The sequence below is a fragment of the Bemisia tabaci genome, chromosome 9, assembly GCF_918797505.1.
Source record: "Bemisia tabaci chromosome 9, PGI_BMITA_v3".
Lineage (NCBI taxonomy): Eukaryota > Metazoa > Arthropoda > Insecta > Hemiptera > Aleyrodidae > Bemisia > Bemisia tabaci.
Window position 1 is genome coordinate 34,338,495 of NC_092801.1, and position 21,044 is coordinate 34,359,538.

The 21,044-nt window shown below is 47.3% G+C and overlaps 2 protein-coding genes across 4 annotated transcripts in view; both read right to left on the reverse strand.

The window, feature by feature from the left end:
- The window catches only part of LOC109030397 (alkaline phosphatase), a 324,326-nt gene that overhangs the window by 275,679 nt on the left and 27,603 nt on the right, over positions 1 to 21,044 (reverse strand). The window lies entirely within an intron of this gene.
- LOC140225473 (uncharacterized) lies at positions 5,271 to 7,967 on the reverse strand. The gene is made up of 2 exons (XM_072304544.1): positions 7,830 to 7,967; positions 5,271 to 6,586 (listed from the first exon to the last, which is right to left on the reverse strand). The coding sequence occupies exon 2, from the start codon at positions 6,316 to 6,318 to the stop codon at positions 5,404 to 5,406; it is 915 nt and encodes a 304-aa protein (XP_072160645.1). The 5' UTR covers positions 6,319 to 6,586; positions 7,830 to 7,967; the 3' UTR covers positions 5,271 to 5,403.

The following is a 21,044-nucleotide window of genomic DNA, read 5'->3' on the forward strand; positions in this document are numbered from 1 at the left end:
GTTAAATCATCGGTTTCATCATAACTAACATGTGGCAATCCCTTAATTCGTTCACTCCTTCTCAGTTCATGGGGCTTTGAGTCACAGTTTGCTGTAGGTAAATTAACATTCACATCCTTATCATCCATTTTGTCCTTGTTAGAGTTTTCAGGTTTAAAAGGCTCACATGTTTTCTCACACGTGTTTGATTTTTCATTTACTCCAGCTCGTTGCTGTGAAACTGATACTTGACCATTATCGAGTTTATGGTTTGCACTATTCCTATCACCATAGGTTTCACCATATTTATCTCGATTTTCTAGAATATTATTCAAATTCAGCACAGGCCTCGAAACCAGGTAATTTGTCTCATCAACAATTACATCTCTAACTTTGACAAATTTTTCGTTTTCTACGTCCCACACTTTATATCCATTTGGTTCATAACCAACTAGAATGGCTTTCCAGGATTTTTCATCAAATTTTCGTTTCCTGGTTTTGTTGTGGACATAGACCGTAGAACCAAAAACTCTCAAAAATTCTATTTTGGGCTTTTTTCCATGCCATGCTTCATACGGAGTCATGCATGCTGATAAAGCTTTGGTAGGAGTCAAGTTTATCAGATACGTAGCTGTTAGGACAGCTTCACCCCAAAATGCAAGATCTAACTTAGCTCCATGAAGCATTGCACGTGCCCGTTCTGTGATGTGATCTAAAAGCGTCCTCCGAGTGTTATTTCTTTCCATACCACCTTTAGCTTTTACCTTTAGCCTTTAGGTTATGGGCCCAGAGCAGTGCAGTTTTTATTCGTGATTTCATTAAGTGTCCAATTAACAATGAGTGGTGACCATAAAACTAAAAGAAATATTAAGCCGTTCGACGGTACCAAATACTCAATTTGGAAGTTGCGAGTGCGAGCGGTCTTGGCCGAGTTAAAAGTCTTATCCGCCGTAGACTCGGTAACCACGGTTACGACTCAGACCGCGTCGGGCGATAACAGTGTTGCAAGTGGTGCAAGTGAAATCTCGGACGATTCGGACCTCAAAGCGAAAAATGTAATTCTCGAGTATCTCGCGGACTCTCACATTCACTTCGTTAGCAACGAAAAAAGTGCACGAGACATTTTCTTAAGTTTAGATGCCATTTACGAGAGGAAGAGTTTGGCCGCGCAAATATCGATTAAAAAGAAGTTGCTCGCGTTAAAATTCCAAGGACAGTCAGATTTAATGAAATTCTTCACAGTTTTTGACGATTTGATGACTGAGCTGAGTGCCGCTGGCGCCACGTTGACCGAATCTGATAAGGTGGCTCACCTTTTAGTGACGTTGCCAAGCAGCTATGATGGTATCGTTACAGCTATCGAGACTTTGTCAGAAAACAACTTGACATTAGCTTTTGTTAAGACAAGGCTACTTGATCATGAAACAAAGCTGAAGGGTGATGATGATACAAGCCCCAAAGTCCTCCTCTTGGACCACCAAAAACGAAAGTTCCCACTAAAGGGTTCAAAGTTCAATTCTCAAAAGTTCAATCCGAACATTAAGAAGAAGAATAACTTCAAACCTTTTCAGAAGAAATCAATGGGATGTTTCCATTGTGGCCGTAAAAATCACGTGATCAAGGATTGCATTTACAGACGCAATCAATCGAGCCAAAATTCACCGAGACCCAACTTAAAGAGCGTGAAAGTTAAGGATAAAGATGACTATTCACCCGAAAGTGCAAATATCTCTGCTTTTGCCTTCATGGCGGGTGAATCTCAAGGAAATCAAGAAGCTGGATTCTGGATCCTGGATTCTGGAGCATCGGCCCATATTTCAAAAACTGATGCATTCTTCAACAGCAGCGTGACACTAGATCCTCCAATGAAGATTGCCATCGCAAAGAGTGGAGCCTTCATCACTGCCCTTAAAAAAGGGAATATCAACGTTACGACTCAATCCGGGTTCAGCGGACTTCTCGAGGACGTTCTATTCTGCCCTGAAGTTCCTCATAATTTATTGTCCGTGAAGAAAATCCAGGAAGCTGGATTCACGGTCACCTTCGATCAAAAGGGCGTACAAATTACAAAGGGTGGTGGCGAATATTTCTCCACTGAGATGAAACAGTTTTGTATAGATAAGGGAATAACATATCATGTGGGAATTACAAATGGGAATTACAGTGTTTTTCAAGGGTAAGCCCTTTCATAATTTATTTTCGATTACATTTTTGATTAATTCTCAGAATGCAAACATGCAAGTTTATAGTGCGATGGGCAATACTACTTATAAACTGTGGCATGAACGCTTAGGACATATTGGCAAGGGAAAATTTTTTAGAGTTGAAAAGACATAACATGTTTGATGATATTGACAGGATCAAAAATGTTGCAGTGAGTGAACATTTTTGTGAAGCTTGTATTAAAGGTAAGCAAGCAAGGTTACCTTTTCACAAGATAAAAGATAAAAGTCACGTCAATAGAGCGTTATTTATAGTACATTCAGATGTGTCTGGACCAATTAGTCCTCCAACTATTCTGAATAATCAGAATTACTTCGTTTTATTTGTTGATCAATACACTCACTACTGTGTAACTTACTTGCTTCAACAAAATCGGGAGTTTTTTCCTGCTTTCAAAGATTTTGTAGCCAAAAGTGAGGCTCATTTTAATTCAAAATTCGTTACTCTCTACTCAGATAATGGTGGCGAATATTTCTCCACTGAGATGAAACAGTTTTGTATAGATAAGGGAATAACATATCATCCGACCATTCCACGAACGCCTCAGTTGAATGGGGTGGCTGAAAGAATGGTAAGAAGTATCACAGAACGGGCACGTGCAATGCTTCATAGAGCTAAGTTAGATCTTGCATTTTGGGGTGAAGCTGTCCTAACAGCTACGTATCTGATAAACTTGACTCCTACCAAAGCTTTATCAGCATGCATGACTCCGTATGAAGCATGGCATGGAAAAAAGCCCAAAATAGAATTTTTGAGAGTTTTTGGTTCTACGGTCTATGTCCACAACAAAACCAGGAAACGAAAATTTGATGAAAAATCCTGGAAAGCCATTCTAGTTGGTTATGAACCAAATGGATATAAAGTGTGGGACGTAGAAAACGAAAAATTTGTCAAAGTTAGAGATGTAATTGTTGATGAGACAAATTACCTGGTTTCGAGGCCTGTGCTGAATTTGAATAATATTCTAGAAAATCGAGATAAATATGGTGAAACCTATGGTGATAGGAATAGTGCAAACCATAAACTCGATAATGGTCAAGTATCAGTTTCACAGCAACGAGCTGGAGTAAATGAAAAATCAAACACGTGTGAGAAAACATGTGAGCCTTTTAAACCTGAAAACTCTAACAAGGACAAAATGGATGATAAGGATGTGAATGTTAATTTACCTACAGCAAACTGTGACTCAAAGCCCCATGAACTGAGAAGGAGTGAACGAATTAAGGGATTGCCACATGTTAGTTATGATGAAACCGATGATTTAACTCGGTACATTTTAAGTGCTCAATCACTCGAATGTGACATTCCCTCTTCCATTAAAGAGATCGAGAAAAGCCCCGACAAATTAAAATGGAAAAAAGCTATTCAGGAAGAAATTGATTCTTTATTAATCAATAAAACCTGGAATATTGTGCCAGAGCCCATAGGAAGAAACATTGTTGCATGCAAGTGGGTATTTGCAATTAAAAACAATGAATTTGGGGAAAAAGTAAAGTATAAAGCTAGACTTGTAGCCTGCGGCTATAGTCAGAAATTTGCGGAGGACTACGACCAAACATTTGCGCCAGTTGCTCGAATCGCTAGTCTTAGAATCTTAACAGCTTTTGCAAACCAATTTGACCTGTTAATTCACCAAATGGACGTCAAAACTGCATTCTTAAATGGAGTTCTAAAAGAGGAAATTTACATGAGAATACCAGAAGGGATGGAGAGTAAAGAAAATCACGTTTGCAAACTAAATAAGGTCTACGGTCTAAATAAGGTAATAATACGGTCTTAAACAAGGAGCACGATGCTGGTTTGAAACTTTTGAAATAAAGCTCCTTAAGGTAGATTTCAAAACTTCACCTGCGGACCGTTGCATTTACTTTTTGGATAGGGGTGATATTTCCAAAAATATTTACGTTATTCTTTACGTCGATGACGTGGTAATAATTTGCAAAGATCTTAAAACAATGATGAGTTTCAAACGCTATTTAATGAGTGAATTTAGCATGGTAGATTTAGGCAGCATTCGATTATTCTTGGGAATTAAATTCGAAAGAGGTAATGAAGAGATAACCATGAGTCAATGCGCTTACATTGACGCAGTCCTTAAAAAATTCAACATGAGTGATTGCAATCCTATTAGCAACCCTCTTCCGAGCAAATTAAACTTCGAAGCTCTCAATTCAGACGAAAGGTGCGACGCGCCTTGCCAAAGCCTTATTGGATGTCTCATGTATATAATGCTGAGTACTCGACCCGATTTAAGCACTGCAGTAAATATTTTGAGTCGATTCGCTAGTAAAAATAACAAGGAGCTATGGCAGTGTTTAAAACGAGTCCTGAGATATTTGAAAGGATCTCGTGCTTTGAAACTTACGTATAAACGAAATAATGATCATGAGCATATTCTAAGTGGATTTGTTGATTCTGATTGGGCAGGAGATTCAACGGACAGGAAAAGTACCACTGGGTTTTTCTTCAAACTGTTTGGTGTGTGCACCGTTAGTTGGAATACAAAGAAACAGAAATCTGTTGCTGCCTCGTCTACAGAGGCAGAATACATGGCCCTATTTGAAGGGGTTAGGGAAGCTCTCTGGTTGAAGTCATTACTGCATAGCGTAAATTTGGCAATACAACGGCCAATCCCTATCTATGAGGATAATAACGGTTGTATTAGCATTGCTAACAACCCGTCTAGTCATAAAAGATCGAAACACATCGATATTAAATATCACTTTTCCCGAGAGCAAGTTGAAGAAAATACTATTATCCTTCATCATTTGTCCACAGGTGATCAGCCAGCAGATCTGCTCACGAAGCCTCTACCAACTCCGACCTTCTTGAAATTCAGAGCTGAATTTGGGCTCCAATCAGCCAGTACCGAGTGAGAGATTTGATGAGGTTTTCATCTGGGTTTCCCTCATCCTTGCAACAAATGTTGAATCTATTTTCTTTTCTTCCCAGATATTAGATAAAGTTAATTTTTTTTTAAACAAAAAAAAAAGAATTTTTTTTTTTGACGTTTTTAAACCCCCCCCCCCCCGAAAAAAAAAAAAAAAAAGTCAAATTTACATTAAATTTACATTTCAAATTTACATTTCATTTTTCAATGTCAAAATTTAATCCCCAAGTTAAATTTTGAGGGGGCGTGTTGGCGAAAAGCGTCAGCTGTTTTGTAAAGTTTTGATTCCTCCAGTTTTTCATTTCTCAGTTTCAGTTCGGTATGATACCTTGCCCATAAAGGTGATCTAAAAGCGTCCTCCGAGTGTTATTTCTTTCCATACCACCTTTAGCTTTTGAGTGCCAGCAGGCAGCCCTGTGAATCTTAAAAAGGGCGTCAGGTGCCAGCTCAAATCGATTGGCGTTGGCGTATTCAAAGGGCTCTATTGGTCGGACTCCTGGGATCCTAGCCACGTTCAGGCAATGGAGCGTGGACGCCCAGTGGCCTAGTGTGTGTGCTGCCGTTGTAAGTGCCGCCATATCTGCCCCGGGGAACTTCAGGGACAGTACCTTTAAAACATAGCCACTGGGCGCCCCCTGCCCCGTGTGGTGGTTCGTCAACCACCAGTTGGCTTTTGTTGCTACCACCACCGTCAGGGCAGTCCGGAGCGCCTCAATGGAATATGTTTGTTGTGGTACTGCTTCCCAAGTCTCAGATTCAGCAGGTGGTGCTGGGATAGGAACCCAATCACCATCAGGCTGGCCGTTGATCTTTCTAGAAATCCCAAACATCACACAAACCATCGCACCGCTCATCATTAGTTCTTGTGCAACCGGTGGCATGTTTGAGAATTTTGAACGAGCCCATGCCCCTGCCAAACTGACTGCTCTTTGCAAAGTGCTCCCGGTCAATAGGGGGAGTTTTATGTCATCAGGAAGTGATGTGTTTGCAAAGTTTGAATGCCTAGACATGCAGAAAGGCTGTACAATAAAGGAAATACAAGAATGTTTACTTATCTTAAGGGCCCTTATTTCTAACAATAATAATGGTTTAAAAAACATGCTTAATACTAAGAGGTAAGGTAAATGAACAAAAGCACATTTCTGCGCACTTAGATAAATGTATACACTTAAAAGAAATGTCTTACATGAGCAAATTTTGTAAAGGAAAGTGATGATGCAATGCATGCCGGACAGACAGAGTGTTGAATCCCGGATCTTATTTATCGGTCTTAGAATCGGTCTGCGTACTCTTATCCTCCAGATTACTTAATCGAGAATCCACAATGAAGTTGTCATTCCTGAGCGTAGAGGCCTTCCCAAGGAGTTCCGCATTGTTGAAATTGTTGTATCTATCAGCCGTGCACCAGCAATTTTTCACTGTGCATTTCCTAGTTGGCTGCTCGTTCTGCTTTGCTGCGTTTTGCATTGTTCGACTGCTTCTTCTCCTTTGCACCTGAAAGTGGAACAGATTTTCTTACACTCCGCAGCTGGCGGACTTTCTCATCAAGGCCTTCTTCATCGCTGGATGTTTCAGAAGGGGTCAGATCAGAAGCAGGCAAATCCTGGGTTCTCTTTTTTGCGGACTTTGTGCCTGAGCTGCCAGGCTGGTCTAAGGGACCACTTCTCGGGCCACCCGGAGCAGGCTGGGGTGTAATGGGTGGACGTGGGGGATTCCCCGGAGGAGGGTCAGGACCCGGAGGTGGTGGAGGAAAAGGAGCGCCTGGAGGTGCGCCCGGAGGAGGGCGTGGCTCCTGGCGGCCTGCGCCTCCTTGGCCAGCACCACCGCCACCGCCTCCTCTGCCTGGGCCTGGCCCTCCTCCGGGGGTTCGGTATGATACCTTGCCCATAAAGGTGATCTAAAAGCGTCCTCCGAGTGTTATTTCTTTCCATACCACCTTTAGCTTTTGAGTGCCAGCAGGCAGCCCTGTGAATCTTAAAAAGGGCGTCAGGTGCCAGCTCAAATCGATTGGCGTTGGCGTATTCAAAGGGCTCTATTGGTCGGACTCCTGGGATCCTAGCCACGTTCAGGCAATGGAGCGTGGACGCCCAGTGGCCTAGTGTGTGTGCTGCCGTTGTAAGTGCCGCCATATCTGCCCCGGGGAACTTCAGGGACAGTACCTTTAAAACATAGCCACTGGGCGCCCCCTGCCCCGTGTGGTGGTTCGTCAACCACCAGTTGGCTTTTGTTGCTACCACCACCGTCAGGGCAGTCCGGAGCGCCTCAATGGAATATGTTTGTTGTGGTACTGCTTCCCAAGTCTCAGATTCAGCAGGTGGTGCTGGGATAGGAACCCAATCACCATCAGGCTGGCCGTTGATCTTTCTAGAAATCCCAAACATCACACAAACCATCGCACCGCTCATCATTAGTTCTTGTGCAACCGGTGGCATGTTTGAGAATTTTGAACGAGCCCATGCCCCTGCCAAACTGACTGCTCTTTGCAAAGTGCTCCCGGTCAATAGGGGGAGTTTTATGTCATCAGGAAGTGATGTGTTTGCAAAGTTTGAATGCCTAGACATGCAGAAAGGCTGTACAATAAAGGAAATACAAGAATGTTTACTTATCTTAAGGGCCCTTATTTCTAACAATAATAATGGTTTAAAAAACATGCTTAATACTAAGAGGTAAGGTAAATGAACAAAAGCACATTTCTGCGCACTTAGATAAATGTATACACTTAAAAGAAATGTCTTACATGAGCAAATTTTGTAAAGGAAAGTGATGATGCAATGCATGCCGGACAGACAGAGTGTTGAATCCCGGATCTTATTTATCGGTCTTAGAATCGGTCTGCGTACTCTTATCCTCCAGATTACTTAATCGAGAATCCACAATGAAGTTGTCATTCCTGAGCGTAGAGGCCTTCCCAAGGAGTTCCGCATTGTTGAAATTGTTGTATCTATCAGCCGTGCACCAGCAATTTTTCACTGTGCATTTCCTAGTTGGCTGCTCGTTCTGCTTTGCTGCGTTTTGCATTGTTCGACTGCTTCTTCTCCTTTGCACCTGAAAGTGGAACAGATTTTCTTACACTCCGCAGCTGGCGGACTTTCTCATCAAGGCCTTCTTCATCGCTGGATGTTTCAGAAGGGGTCAGATCAGAAGCAGGCAAATCCTGGGTTCTCTTTTTTGCGGACTTTGTGCCTGAGCTGCCAGGCTGGTCTAAGGGACCACTTCTCGGGCCACCCGGAGCAGGCTGGGGTGTAATGGGTGGACGTGGGGGATTCCCCGGAGGAGGGTCAGGACCCGGAGGTGGTGGAGGAAAAGGAGCGCCTGGAGGTGCGCCCGGAGGAGGGCGTGGCTCCTGGCGGCCTGCGCCTCCTTGGCCAGCACCACCGCCACCGCCTCCTCTGCCTGGGCCTGGCCCTCCTCCGGGGGTTCGGTATGATACCTTGCCCATAAAGGTGATCTAAAAGCGTCCTCCGAGTGTTATTTCTTTCCATACCACCTTTAGCTTTTGAGTGCCAGCAGGCAGCCCTGTGAATCTTAAAAAGGGCGTCAGGTGCCAGCTCAAATCGATTGGCGTTGGCGTATTCAAAGGGCTCTATTGGTCGGACTCCTGGGATCCTAGCCACGTTCAGGCAATGGAGCGTGGACGCCCAGTGGCCTAGTGTGTGTGCTGCCGTTGTAAGTGCCGCCATATCTGCCCCGGGGAACTTCAGGGACAGTACCTTTAAAACATAGCCACTGGGCGCCCCCTGCCCCGTGTGGTGGTTCGTCAACCACCAGTTGGCTTTTGTTGCTACCACCACCGTCAGGGCAGTCCGGAGCGCCTCAATGGAATATGTTTGTTGTGGTACTGCTTCCCAAGTCTCAGATTCAGCAGGTGGTGCTGGGATAGGAACCCAATCACCATCAGGCTGGCCGTTGATCTTTCTAGAAATCCCAAACATCACACAAACCATCGCACCGCTCATCATTAGTTCTTGTGCAACCGGTGGCATGTTTGAGAATTTTGAACGAGCCCATGCCCCTGCCAAACTGACTGCTCTTTGCAAAGTGCTCCCGGTCAATAGGGGGAGTTTTATGTCATCAGGAAGTGATGTGTTTGCAAAGTTTGAATGCCTAGACATGCAGAAAGGCTGTACAATAAAGGAAATACAAGAATGTTTACTTATCTTAAGGGCCCTTATTTCTAACAATAATAATGGTTTAAAAAACATGCTTAATACTAAGAGGTAAGGTAAATGAACAAAAGCACATTTCTGCGCACTTAGATAAATGTATACACTTAAAAGAAATGTCTTACATGAGCAAATTTTGTAAAGGAAAGTGATGATGCAATGCATGCCGGACAGACAGAGTGTTGAATCCCGGATCTTATTTATCGGTCTTAGAATCGGTCTGCGTACTCTTATCCTCCAGATTACTTAATCGAGAATCCACAATGAAGTTGTCATTCCTGAGCGTAGAGGCCTTCCCAAGGAGTTCCGCATTGTTGAAATTGTTGTATCTATCAGCCGTGCACCAGCAATTTTTCACTGTGCATTTCCTAGTTGGCTGCTCGTTCTGCTTTGCTGCGTTTTGCATTGTTCGACTGCTTCTTCTCCTTTGCACCTGAAAGTGGAACAGATTTTCTTACACTCCGCAGCTGGCGGACTTTCTCATCAAGGCCTTCTTCATCGCTGGATGTTTCAGAAGGGGTCAGATCAGAAGCAGGCAAATCCTGGGTTCTCTTTTTTGCGGACTTTGTGCCTGAGCTGCCAGGCTGGTCTAAGGGACCACTTCTCGGGCCACCCGGAGCAGGCTGGGGTGTAATGGGTGGACGTGGGGGATTCCCCGGAGGAGGGTCAGGACCCGGAGGTGGTGGAGGAAAAGGAGCGCCTGGAGGTGCGCCCGGAGGAGGGCGTGGCTCCTGGCGGCCTGCGCCTCCTTGGCCAGCACCACCGCCACCGCCTCCTCTGCCTGGGCCTGGCCCTCCTCCGGGGGTTCGGTATGATACCTTGCCCATAAAGGTGATCTAAAAGCGTCCTCCGAGTGTTATTTCTTTCCATACCACCTTTAGCTTTTGAGTGCCAGCAGGCAGCCCTGTGAATCTTAAAAAGGGCGTCAGGTGCCAGCTCAAATCGATTGGCGTTGGCGTATTCAAAGGGCTCTATTGGTCGGACTCCTGGGATCCTAGCCACGTTCAGGCAATGGAGCGTGGACGCCCAGTGGCCTAGTGTGTGTGCTGCCGTTGTAAGTGCCGCCATATCTGCCCCGGGGAACTTCAGGGACAGTACCTTTAAAACATAGCCACTGGGCGCCCCCTGCCCCGTGTGGTGGTTCGTCAACCACCAGTTGGCTTTTGTTGCTACCACCACCGTCAGGGCAGTCCGGAGCGCCTCAATGGAATATGTTTGTTGTGGTACTGCTTCCCAAGTCTCAGATTCAGCAGGTGGTGCTGGGATAGGAACCCAATCACCATCAGGCTGGCCGTTGATCTTTCTAGAAATCCCAAACATCACACAAACCATCGCACCGCTCATCATTAGTTCTTGTGCAACCGGTGGCATGTTTGAGAATTTTGAACGAGCCCATGCCCCTGCCAAACTGACTGCTCTTTGCAAAGTGCTCCCGGTCAATAGGGGGAGTTTTATGTCATCAGGAAGTGATGTGTTTGCAAAGTTTGAATGCCTAGACATGCAGAAAGGCTGTACAATAAAGGAAATACAAGAATGTTTACTTATCTTAAGGGCCCTTATTTCTAACAATAATAATGGTTTAAAAAACATGCTTAATACTAAGAGGTAAGGTAAATGAACAAAAGCACATTTCTGCGCACTTAGATAAATGTATACACTTAAAAGAAATGTCTTACATGAGCAAATTTTGTAAAGGAAAGTGATGATGCAATGCATGCCGGACAGACAGAGTGTTGAATCCCGGATCTTATTTATCGGTCTTAGAATCGGTCTGCGTACTCTTATCCTCCAGATTACTTAATCGAGAATCCACAATGAAGTTGTCATTCCTGAGCGTAGAGGCCTTCCCAAGGAGTTCCGCATTGTTGAAATTGTTGTATCTATCAGCCGTGCACCAGCAATTTTTCACTGTGCATTTCCTAGTTGGCTGCTCGTTCTGCTTTGCTGCGTTTTGCATTGTTCGACTGCTTCTTCTCCTTTGCACCTGAAAGTGGAACAGATTTTCTTACACTCCGCAGCTGGCGGACTTTCTCATCAAGGCCTTCTTCATCGCTGGATGTTTCAGAAGGGGTCAGATCAGAAGCAGGCAAATCCTGGGTTCTCTTTTTTGCGGACTTTGTGCCTGAGCTGCCAGGCTGGTCTAAGGGACCACTTCTCGGGCCACCCGGAGCAGGCTGGGGTGTAATGGGTGGACGTGGGGGATTCCCCGGAGGAGGGTCAGGACCCGGAGGTGGTGGAGGAAAAGGAGCGCCTGGAGGTGCGCCCGGAGGAGGGCGTGGCTCCTGGCGGCCTGCGCCTCCTTGGCCAGCACCACCGCCACCGCCTCCTCTGCCTGGGCCTGGCCCTCCTCCGGGGGTTCGGTATGATACCTTGCCCATAAAGGTGATCTAAAAGCGTCCTCCGAGTGTTATTTCTTTCCATACCACCTTTAGCTTTTGAGTGCCAGCAGGCAGCCCTGTGAATCTTAAAAAGGGCGTCAGGTGCCAGCTCAAATCGATTGGCGTTGGCGTATTCAAAGGGCTCTATTGGTCGGACTCCTGGGATCCTAGCCACGTTCAGGCAATGGAGCGTGGACGCCCAGTGGCCTAGTGTGTGTGCTGCCGTTGTAAGTGCCGCCATATCTGCCCCGGGGAACTTCAGGGACAGTACCTTTAAAACATAGCCACTGGGCGCCCCCTGCCCCGTGTGGTGGTTCGTCAACCACCAGTTGGCTTTTGTTGCTACCACCACCGTCAGGGCAGTCCGGAGCGCCTCAATGGAATATGTTTGTTGTGGTACTGCTTCCCAAGTCTCAGATTCAGCAGGTGGTGCTGGGATAGGAACCCAATCACCATCAGGCTGGCCGTTGATCTTTCTAGAAATCCCAAACATCACACAAACCATCGCACCGCTCATCATTAGTTCTTGTGCAACCGGTGGCATGTTTGAGAATTTTGAACGAGCCCATGCCCCTGCCAAACTGACTGCTCTTTGCAAAGTGCTCCCGGTCAATAGGGGGAGTTTTATGTCATCAGGAAGTGATGTGTTTGCAAAGTTTGAATGCCTAGACATGCAGAAAGGCTGTACAATAAAGGAAATACAAGAATGTTTACTTATCTTAAGGGCCCTTATTTCTAACAATAATAATGGTTTAAAAAACATGCTTAATACTAAGAGGTAAGGTAAATGAACAAAAGCACATTTCTGCGCACTTAGATAAATGTATACACTTAAAAGAAATGTCTTACATGAGCAAATTTTGTAAAGGAAAGTGATGATGCAATGCATGCCGGACAGACAGAGTGTTGAATCCCGGATCTTATTTATCGGTCTTAGAATCGGTCTGCGTACTCTTATCCTCCAGATTACTTAATCGAGAATCCACAATGAAGTTGTCATTCCTGAGCGTAGAGGCCTTCCCAAGGAGTTCCGCATTGTTGAAATTGTTGTATCTATCAGCCGTGCACCAGCAATTTTTCACTGTGCATTTCCTAGTTGGCTGCTCGTTCTGCTTTGCTGCGTTTTGCATTGTTCGACTGCTTCTTCTCCTTTGCACCTGAAAGTGGAACAGATTTTCTTACACTCCGCAGCTGGCGGACTTTCTCATCAAGGCCTTCTTCATCGCTGGATGTTTCAGAAGGGGTCAGATCAGAAGCAGGCAAATCCTGGGTTCTCTTTTTTGCGGACTTTGTGCCTGAGCTGCCAGGCTGGTCTAAGGGACCACTTCTCGGGCCACCCGGAGCAGGCTGGGGTGTAATGGGTGGACGTGGGGGATTCCCCGGAGGAGGGTCAGGACCCGGAGGTGGTGGAGGAAAAGGAGCGCCTGGAGGTGCGCCCGGAGGAGGGCGTGGCTCCTGGCGGCCTGCGCCTCCTTGGCCAGCACCACCGCCACCGCCTCCTCTGCCTGGGCCTGGCCCTCCTCCGGGGGTTCGGTATGATACCTTGCCCATAAAGGTGATCTAAAAGCGTCCTCCGAGTGTTATTTCTTTCCATACCACCTTTAGCTTTTGAGTGCCAGCAGGCAGCCCTGTGAATCTTAAAAAGGGCGTCAGGTGCCAGCTCAAATCGATTGGCGTTGGCGTATTCAAAGGGCTCTATTGGTCGGACTCCTGGGATCCTAGCCACGTTCAGGCAATGGAGCGTGGACGCCCAGTGGCCTAGTGTGTGTGCTGCCGTTGTAAGTGCCGCCATATCTGCCCCGGGGAACTTCAGGGACAGTACCTTTAAAACATAGCCACTGGGCGCCCCCTGCCCCGTGTGGTGGTTCGTCAACCACCAGTTGGCTTTTGTTGCTACCACCACCGTCAGGGCAGTCCGGAGCGCCTCAATGGAATATGTTTGTTGTGGTACTGCTTCCCAAGTCTCAGATTCAGCAGGTGGTGCTGGGATAGGAACCCAATCACCATCAGGCTGGCCGTTGATCTTTCTAGAAATCCCAAACATCACACAAACCATCGCACCGCTCATCATTAGTTCTTGTGCAACCGGTGGCATGTTTGAGAATTTTGAACGAGCCCATGCCCCTGCCAAACTGACTGCTCTTTGCAAAGTGCTCCCGGTCAATAGGGGGAGTTTTATGTCATCAGGAAGTGATGTGTTTGCAAAGTTTGAATGCCTAGACATGCAGAAAGGCTGTACAATAAAGGAAATACAAGAATGTTTACTTATCTTAAGGGCCCTTATTTCTAACAATAATAATGGTTTAAAAAACATGCTTAATACTAAGAGGTAAGGTAAATGAACAAAAGCACATTTCTGCGCACTTAGATAAATGTATACACTTAAAAGAAATGTCTTACATGAGCAAATTTTGTAAAGGAAAGTGATGATGCAATGCATGCCGGACAGACAGAGTGTTGAATCCCGGATCTTATTTATCGGTCTTAGAATCGGTCTGCGTACTCTTATCCTCCAGATTACTTAATCGAGAATCCACAATGAAGTTGTCATTCCTGAGCGTAGAGGCCTTCCCAAGGAGTTCCGCATTGTTGAAATTGTTGTATCTATCAGCCGTGCACCAGCAATTTTTCACTGTGCATTTCCTAGTTGGCTGCTCGTTCTGCTTTGCTGCGTTTTGCATTGTTCGACTGCTTCTTCTCCTTTGCACCTGAAAGTGGAACAGATTTTCTTACACTCCGCAGCTGGCGGACTTTCTCATCAAGGCCTTCTTCATCGCTGGATGTTTCAGAAGGGGTCAGATCAGAAGCAGGCAAATCCTGGGTTCTCTTTTTTGCGGACTTTGTGCCTGAGCTGCCAGGCTGGTCTAAGGGACCACTTCTCGGGCCACCCGGAGCAGGCTGGGGTGTAATGGGTGGACGTGGGGGATTCCCCGGAGGAGGGTCAGGACCCGGAGGTGGTGGAGGAAAAGGAGCGCCTGGAGGTGCGCCCGGAGGAGGGCGTGGCTCCTGGCGGCCTGCGCCTCCTTGGCCAGCACCACCGCCACCGCCTCCTCTGCCTGGGCCTGGCCCTCCTCCGGGGGTTCGGTATGATACCTTGCCCATAAAGGTGATCTAAAAGCGTCCTCCGAGTGTTATTTCTTTCCATACCACCTTTAGCTTTTGAGTGCCAGCAGGCAGCCCTGTGAATCTTAAAAAGGGCGTCAGGTGCCAGCTCAAATCGATTGGCGTTGGCGTATTCAAAGGGCTCTATTGGTCGGACTCCTGGGATCCTAGCCACGTTCAGGCAATGGAGCGTGGACGCCCAGTGGCCTAGTGTGTGTGCTGCCGTTGTAAGTGCCGCCATATCTGCCCCGGGGAACTTCAGGGACAGTACCTTTAAAACATAGCCACTGGGCGCCCCCTGCCCCGTGTGGTGGTTCGTCAACCACCAGTTGGCTTTTGTTGCTACCACCACCGTCAGGGCAGTCCGGAGCGCCTCAATGGAATATGTTTGTTGTGGTACTGCTTCCCAAGTCTCAGATTCAGCAGGTGGTGCTGGGATAGGAACCCAATCACCATCAGGCTGGCCGTTGATCTTTCTAGAAATCCCAAACATCACACAAACCATCGCACCGCTCATCATTAGTTCTTGTGCAACCGGTGGCATGTTTGAGAATTTTGAACGAGCCCATGCCCCTGCCAAACTGACTGCTCTTTGCAAAGTGCTCCCGGTCAATAGGGGGAGTTTTATGTCATCAGGAAGTGATGTGTTTGCAAAGTTTGAATGCCTAGACATGCAGAAAGGCTGTACAATAAAGGAAATACAAGAATGTTTACTTATCTTAAGGGCCCTTATTTCTAACAATAATAATGGTTTAAAAAACATGCTTAATACTAAGAGGTAAGGTAAATGAACAAAAGCACATTTCTGCGCACTTAGATAAATGTATACACTTAAAAGAAATGTCTTACATGAGCAAATTTTGTAAAGGAAAGTGATGATGCAATGCATGCCGGACAGACAGAGTGTTGAATCCCGGATCTTATTTATCGGTCTTAGAATCGGTCTGCGTACTCTTATCCTCCAGATTACTTAATCGAGAATCCACAATGAAGTTGTCATTCCTGAGCGTAGAGGCCTTCCCAAGGAGTTCCGCATTGTTGAAATTGTTGTATCTATCAGCCGTGCACCAGCAATTTTTCACTGTGCATTTCCTAGTTGGCTGCTCGTTCTGCTTTGCTGCGTTTTGCATTGTTCGACTGCTTCTTCTCCTTTGCACCTGAAAGTGGAACAGATTTTCTTACACTCCGCAGCTGGCGGACTTTCTCATCAAGGCCTTCTTCATCGCTGGATGTTTCAGAAGGGGTCAGATCAGAAGCAGGCAAATCCTGGGTTCTCTTTTTTGCGGACTTTGTGCCTGAGCTGCCAGGCTGGTCTAAGGGACCACTTCTCGGGCCACCCGGAGCAGGCTGGGGTGTAATGGGTGGACGTGGGGGATTCCCCGGAGGAGGGTCAGGACCCGGAGGTGGTGGAGGAAAAGGAGCGCCTGGAGGTGCGCCCGGAGGAGGGCGTGGCTCCTGGCGGCCTGCGCCTCCTTGGCCAGCACCACCGCCACCGCCTCCTCTGCCTGGGCCTGGCCCTCCTCCGGGGGTTCGGTATGATACCTTGCCCATAAAGGTGATCTAAAAGCGTCCTCCGAGTGTTATTTCTTTCCATACCACCTTTAGCTTTTGAGTGCCAGCAGGCAGCCCTGTGAATCTTAAAAAGGGCGTCAGGTGCCAGCTCAAATCGATTGGCGTTGGCGTATTCAAAGGGCTCTATTGGTCGGACTCCTGGGATCCTAGCCACGTTCAGGCAATGGAGCGTGGACGCCCAGTGGCCTAGTGTGTGTGCTGCCGTTGTAAGTGCCGCCATATCTGCCCCGGGGAACTTCAGGGACAGTACCTTTAAAACATAGCCACTGGGCGCCCCCTGCCCCGTGTGGTGGTTCGTCAACCACCAGTTGGCTTTTGTTGCTACCACCACCGTCAGGGCAGTCCGGAGCGCCTCAATGGAATATGTTTGTTGTGGTACTGCTTCCCAAGTCTCAGATTCAGCAGGTGGTGCTGGGATAGGAACCCAATCACCATCAGGCTGGCCGTTGATCTTTCTAGAAATCCCAAACATCACACAAACCATCGCACCGCTCATCATTAGTTCTTGTGCAACCGGTGGCATGTTTGAGAATTTTGAACGAGCCCATGCCCCTGCCAAACTGACTGCTCTTTGCAAAGTGCTCCCGGTCAATAGGGGGAGTTTTATGTCATCAGGAAGTGATGTGTTTGCAAAGTTTGAATGCCTAGACATGCAGAAAGGCTGTACAATAAAGGAAATACAAGAATGTTTACTTATCTTAAGGGCCCTTATTTCTAACAATAATAATGGTTTAAAAAACATGCTTAATACTAAGAGGTAAGGTAAATGAACAAAAGCACATTTCTGCGCACTTAGATAAATGTATACACTTAAAAGAAATGTCTTACATGAGCAAATTTTGTAAAGGAAAGTGATGATGCAATGCATGCCGGACAGACAGAGTGTTGAATCCCGGATCTTATTTATCGGTCTTAGAATCGGTCTGCGTACTCTTATCCTCCAGATTACTTAATCGAGAATCCACAATGAAGTTGTCATTCCTGAGCGTAGAGGCCTTCCCAAGGAGTTCCGCATTGTTGAAATTGTTGTATCTATCAGCCGTGCACCAGCAATTTTTCACTGTGCATTTCCTAGTTGGCTGCTCGTTCTGCTTTGCTGCGTTTTGCATTGTTCGACTGCTTCTTCTCCTTTGCACCTGAAAGTGGAACAGATTTTCTTACACTCCGCAGCTGGCGGACTTTCTCATCAAGGCCTTCTTCATCGCTGGATGTTTCAGAAGGGGTCAGATCAGAAGCAGGCAAATCCTGGGTTCTCTTTTTTGCGGACTTTGTGCCTGAGCTGCCAGGCTGGTCTAAGGGACCACTTCTCGGGCCACCCGGAGCAGGCTGGGGTGTAATGGGTGGACGTGGGGGATTCCCCGGAGGAGGGTCAGGACCCGGAGGTGGTGGAGGAAAAGGAGCGCCTGGAGGTGCGCCCGGAGGAGGGCGTGGCTCCTGGCGGCCTGCGCCTCCTTGGCCAGCACCACCGCCACCGCCTCCTCTGCCTGGGCCTGGCCCTCCTCCGGGGGTTCGGTATGATACCTTGCCCATAAAGGTGATCTAAAAGCGTCCTCCGAGTGTTATTTCTTTCCATACCACCTTTAGCTTTTGAGTGCCAGCAGGCAGCCCTGTGAATCTTAAAAAGGGCGTCAGGTGCCAGCTCAAATCGATTGGCGTTGGCGTATTCAAAGGGCTCTATTGGTCGGACTCCTGGGATCCTAGCCACGTTCAGGCAATGGAGCGTGGACGCCCAGTGGCCTAGTGTGTGTGCTGCCGTTGTAAGTGCCGCCATATCTGCCCCGGGGAACTTCAGGGACAGTACCTTTAAAACATAGCCACTGGGCGCCCCCTGCCCCGTGTGGTGGTTCGTCAACCACCAGTTGGCTTTTGTTGCTACCACCACCGTCAGGGCAGTCCGGAGCGCCTCAATGGAATATGTTTGTTGTGGTACTGCTTCCCAAGTCTCAGATTCAGCAGGTGGTGCTGGGATAGGAACCCAATCACCATCAGGCTGGCCGTTGATCTTTCTAGAAATCCCAAACATCACACAAACCATCGCACCGCTCATCATTAGTTCTTGTGCAACCGGTGGCATGTTTGAGAATTTTGAACGAGCCCATGCCCCTGCCAAACTGACTGCTCTTTGCAAAGTGCTCCCGGTCAATAGGGGGAGTTTTATGTCATCAGGAAGTGATGTGTTTGCAAAGTTTGAATGCCTAGACATGCAGAAAGGCTGTACAATAAAGGAAATACAAGAATGTTTACTTATCTTAAGGGCCCTTATTTCTAACAATAATAATGGTTTAAAAAACATGCTTAATACTAAGAGGTAAGGTAAATGAACAAAAGCACATTTCTGCGCACTTAGATAAATGTATACACTTAAAAGAAATGTCTTACATGAGCAAATTTTGTAAAGGAAAGTGATGATGCAATGCATGCCGGACAGACAGAGTGTTGAATCCCGGATCTTATTTATCGGTCTTAGAATCGGTCTGCGTACTCTTATCCTCCAGATTACTTAATCGAGAATCCACAATGAAGTTGTCATTCCTGAGCGTAGAGGCCTTCCCAAGGAGTTCCGCATTGTTGAAATTGTTGTATCTATCAGCCGTGCACCAGCAATTTTTCACTGTGCATTTCCTAGTTGGCTGCTCGTTCTGCTTTGCTGCGTTTTGCATTGTTCGACTGCTTCTTCTCCTTTGCACCTGAAAGTGGAACAGATTTTCTTACACTCCGCAGCTGGCGGACTTTCTCATCAAGGCCTTCTTCATCGCTGGATGTTTCAGAAGGGGTCAGATCAGAAGCAGGCAAATCCTGGGTTCTCTTTTTTGCGGACTTTGTGCCTGAGCTGCCAGGCTGGTCTAAGGGACCACTTCTCGGGCCACCCGGAGCAGGCTGGGGTGTAATGGGTGGACGTGGGGGATTCCCCGGAGGAGGGTCAGGACCCGGAGGTGGTGGAGGAAAAGGAGCGCCTGGAGGTGCGCCCGGAGGAGGGCGTGGCTCCTGGCGGCCTGCGCCTCCTTGGCCAGCACCACCGCCACCGCCTCCTCTGCCTGGGCCTGGCCCTCCTCCGGGGGTTCGGTATGATACCTTGCCCATAAAGGTGATCTAAAAGCGTCCTCCGAGTGTTATTTCTTTCCATACCACCTTTAGCTTTTGAGTGCCAGCAGGCAGCCCTGTGAATCTTAAAAAGGGCGTCAGGTGCCAGCTCAAATCGATTGGCGTTGGCGTATTCAAAGGGCTCTATTGGTCGGACTCCTGGGATCCTAGCCACGTTCAGGCAATGGAGCGTGGACGCCCAGTGGCCTAGTGTGTGTGCTGCCGTTGTAAGTGCCGCCATATCTGCCCCGGGGAACTTCAGGGACAGTACCTTTAAAACATAGCCACTGGGCGCCCCCTGCCCCGTGTGGTGGTTCGTCAACCACCAGTTGGCTTTTGTTGCTACCACCACCGTCAGGGCAGTCCGGAGCGCCTCAATGGAATATGTTTGTTGTGGTACTGCTTCCCAAGTCTCAGATTCAGCAGGTGGTGCTGGGATAGGAACCCAATCACCATCAGGCTGGCCGTTGATCTTTCTAGAAATCCCAAACATCACACAAACCATCGCACCGCTCATCATTAGTTCTTGTGCAACCGGTGGCATGTTTGAGAATTTTGAACGAGCCCATGCCCCTGCCAAACTGACTGCTCTTTGCAAAGTGCTCCCGGTCAATAGGGGGAGTTTTATGTCATCAGGAAGTGATGTGTTTGCAAAGTTTGAATGCCTAGACATGCAGAAAGGCTGTACAATAAAGGAAATACAAGAATGTTTACTTATCTTAAGGGCCCTTATTTCTAACAATAATAATGGTTTAAAAAACATGCTTAATACTAAGAGGTAAGGTAAATGAACAAAAGCACATTTCTGCGCACTTAGATAAATGTATACACTTAAAAGAAATGTCTTACATGAGCAAATTTTGTAAAGGAAAGTGATGATGCAATGCATGCCGGACAGACAGAGTGTTGAATCCCGGATCTTATTTATCGGTCTTAGAATCGGTCTGCGTACTCTTATCCTCCAGATTACTTAATCGAGAATCCACAATGAAGTTGTCATTCCTGAGCGTAGAGGCCTTCCCAAGGAGTTCCGCATTGTTGAAATTGTTGTATCTATCAGCCGTGCACCAGCAATTTTTCACTGTGCATTTCCTAGTTGGCTGCTCGTTCTGCTTTGCTGCGTTTTGCATTGTTCGACTGCTTCTTCTCCTTTGCACCTGAAAGTGGAACAGATTTTCTTACACTCCGCAGCTGGCGGACTTTCTCATCAAGGCCTTCTTCATCGCTGGATGTTTCAGAAGGGGTCAGATCAGAAGCAGGCAAATCCTGGGTTCTCTTTTTTGCGGACTTTGTGCCTGAGCTGCCAGGCTGGTCTAAGGGACCACTTCTCGGGCCACCCGGAGCAGGCTGGGGTGTAATGGGTGGACGTGGGGGATTCCCCGGAGGAGGGTCAGGACCCGGAGGTGGTGGAGGAAAAGGAGCGCCTGGAGGTGCGCCCGGAGGAGGGCGTGGCTCCTGGCGGCCTGCGCCTCCTTGGCCAGCACCACCGCCACCGCCTCCTCTGCCTGGGCCTGGCCCTCCTCCGGGGGTTCGGTATGATACCTTGCCCATAAAGGTGATCTAAAAGCGTCCTCCGAGTGTTATTTCTTTCCATACCACCTTTAGCTTTTGAGTGCCAGCAGGCAGCCCTGTGAATCTTAAAAAGGGCGTCAGGTG

What these genes read in the sequence shown, in the direction of transcription:
- LOC140225473 (XM_072304544.1), bottom strand. Translation starts at nt 6,318, where the DNA reads ATGCATTGCATCATCACTTTCCTTTACAAAATTTGCTCATGTAAGACA.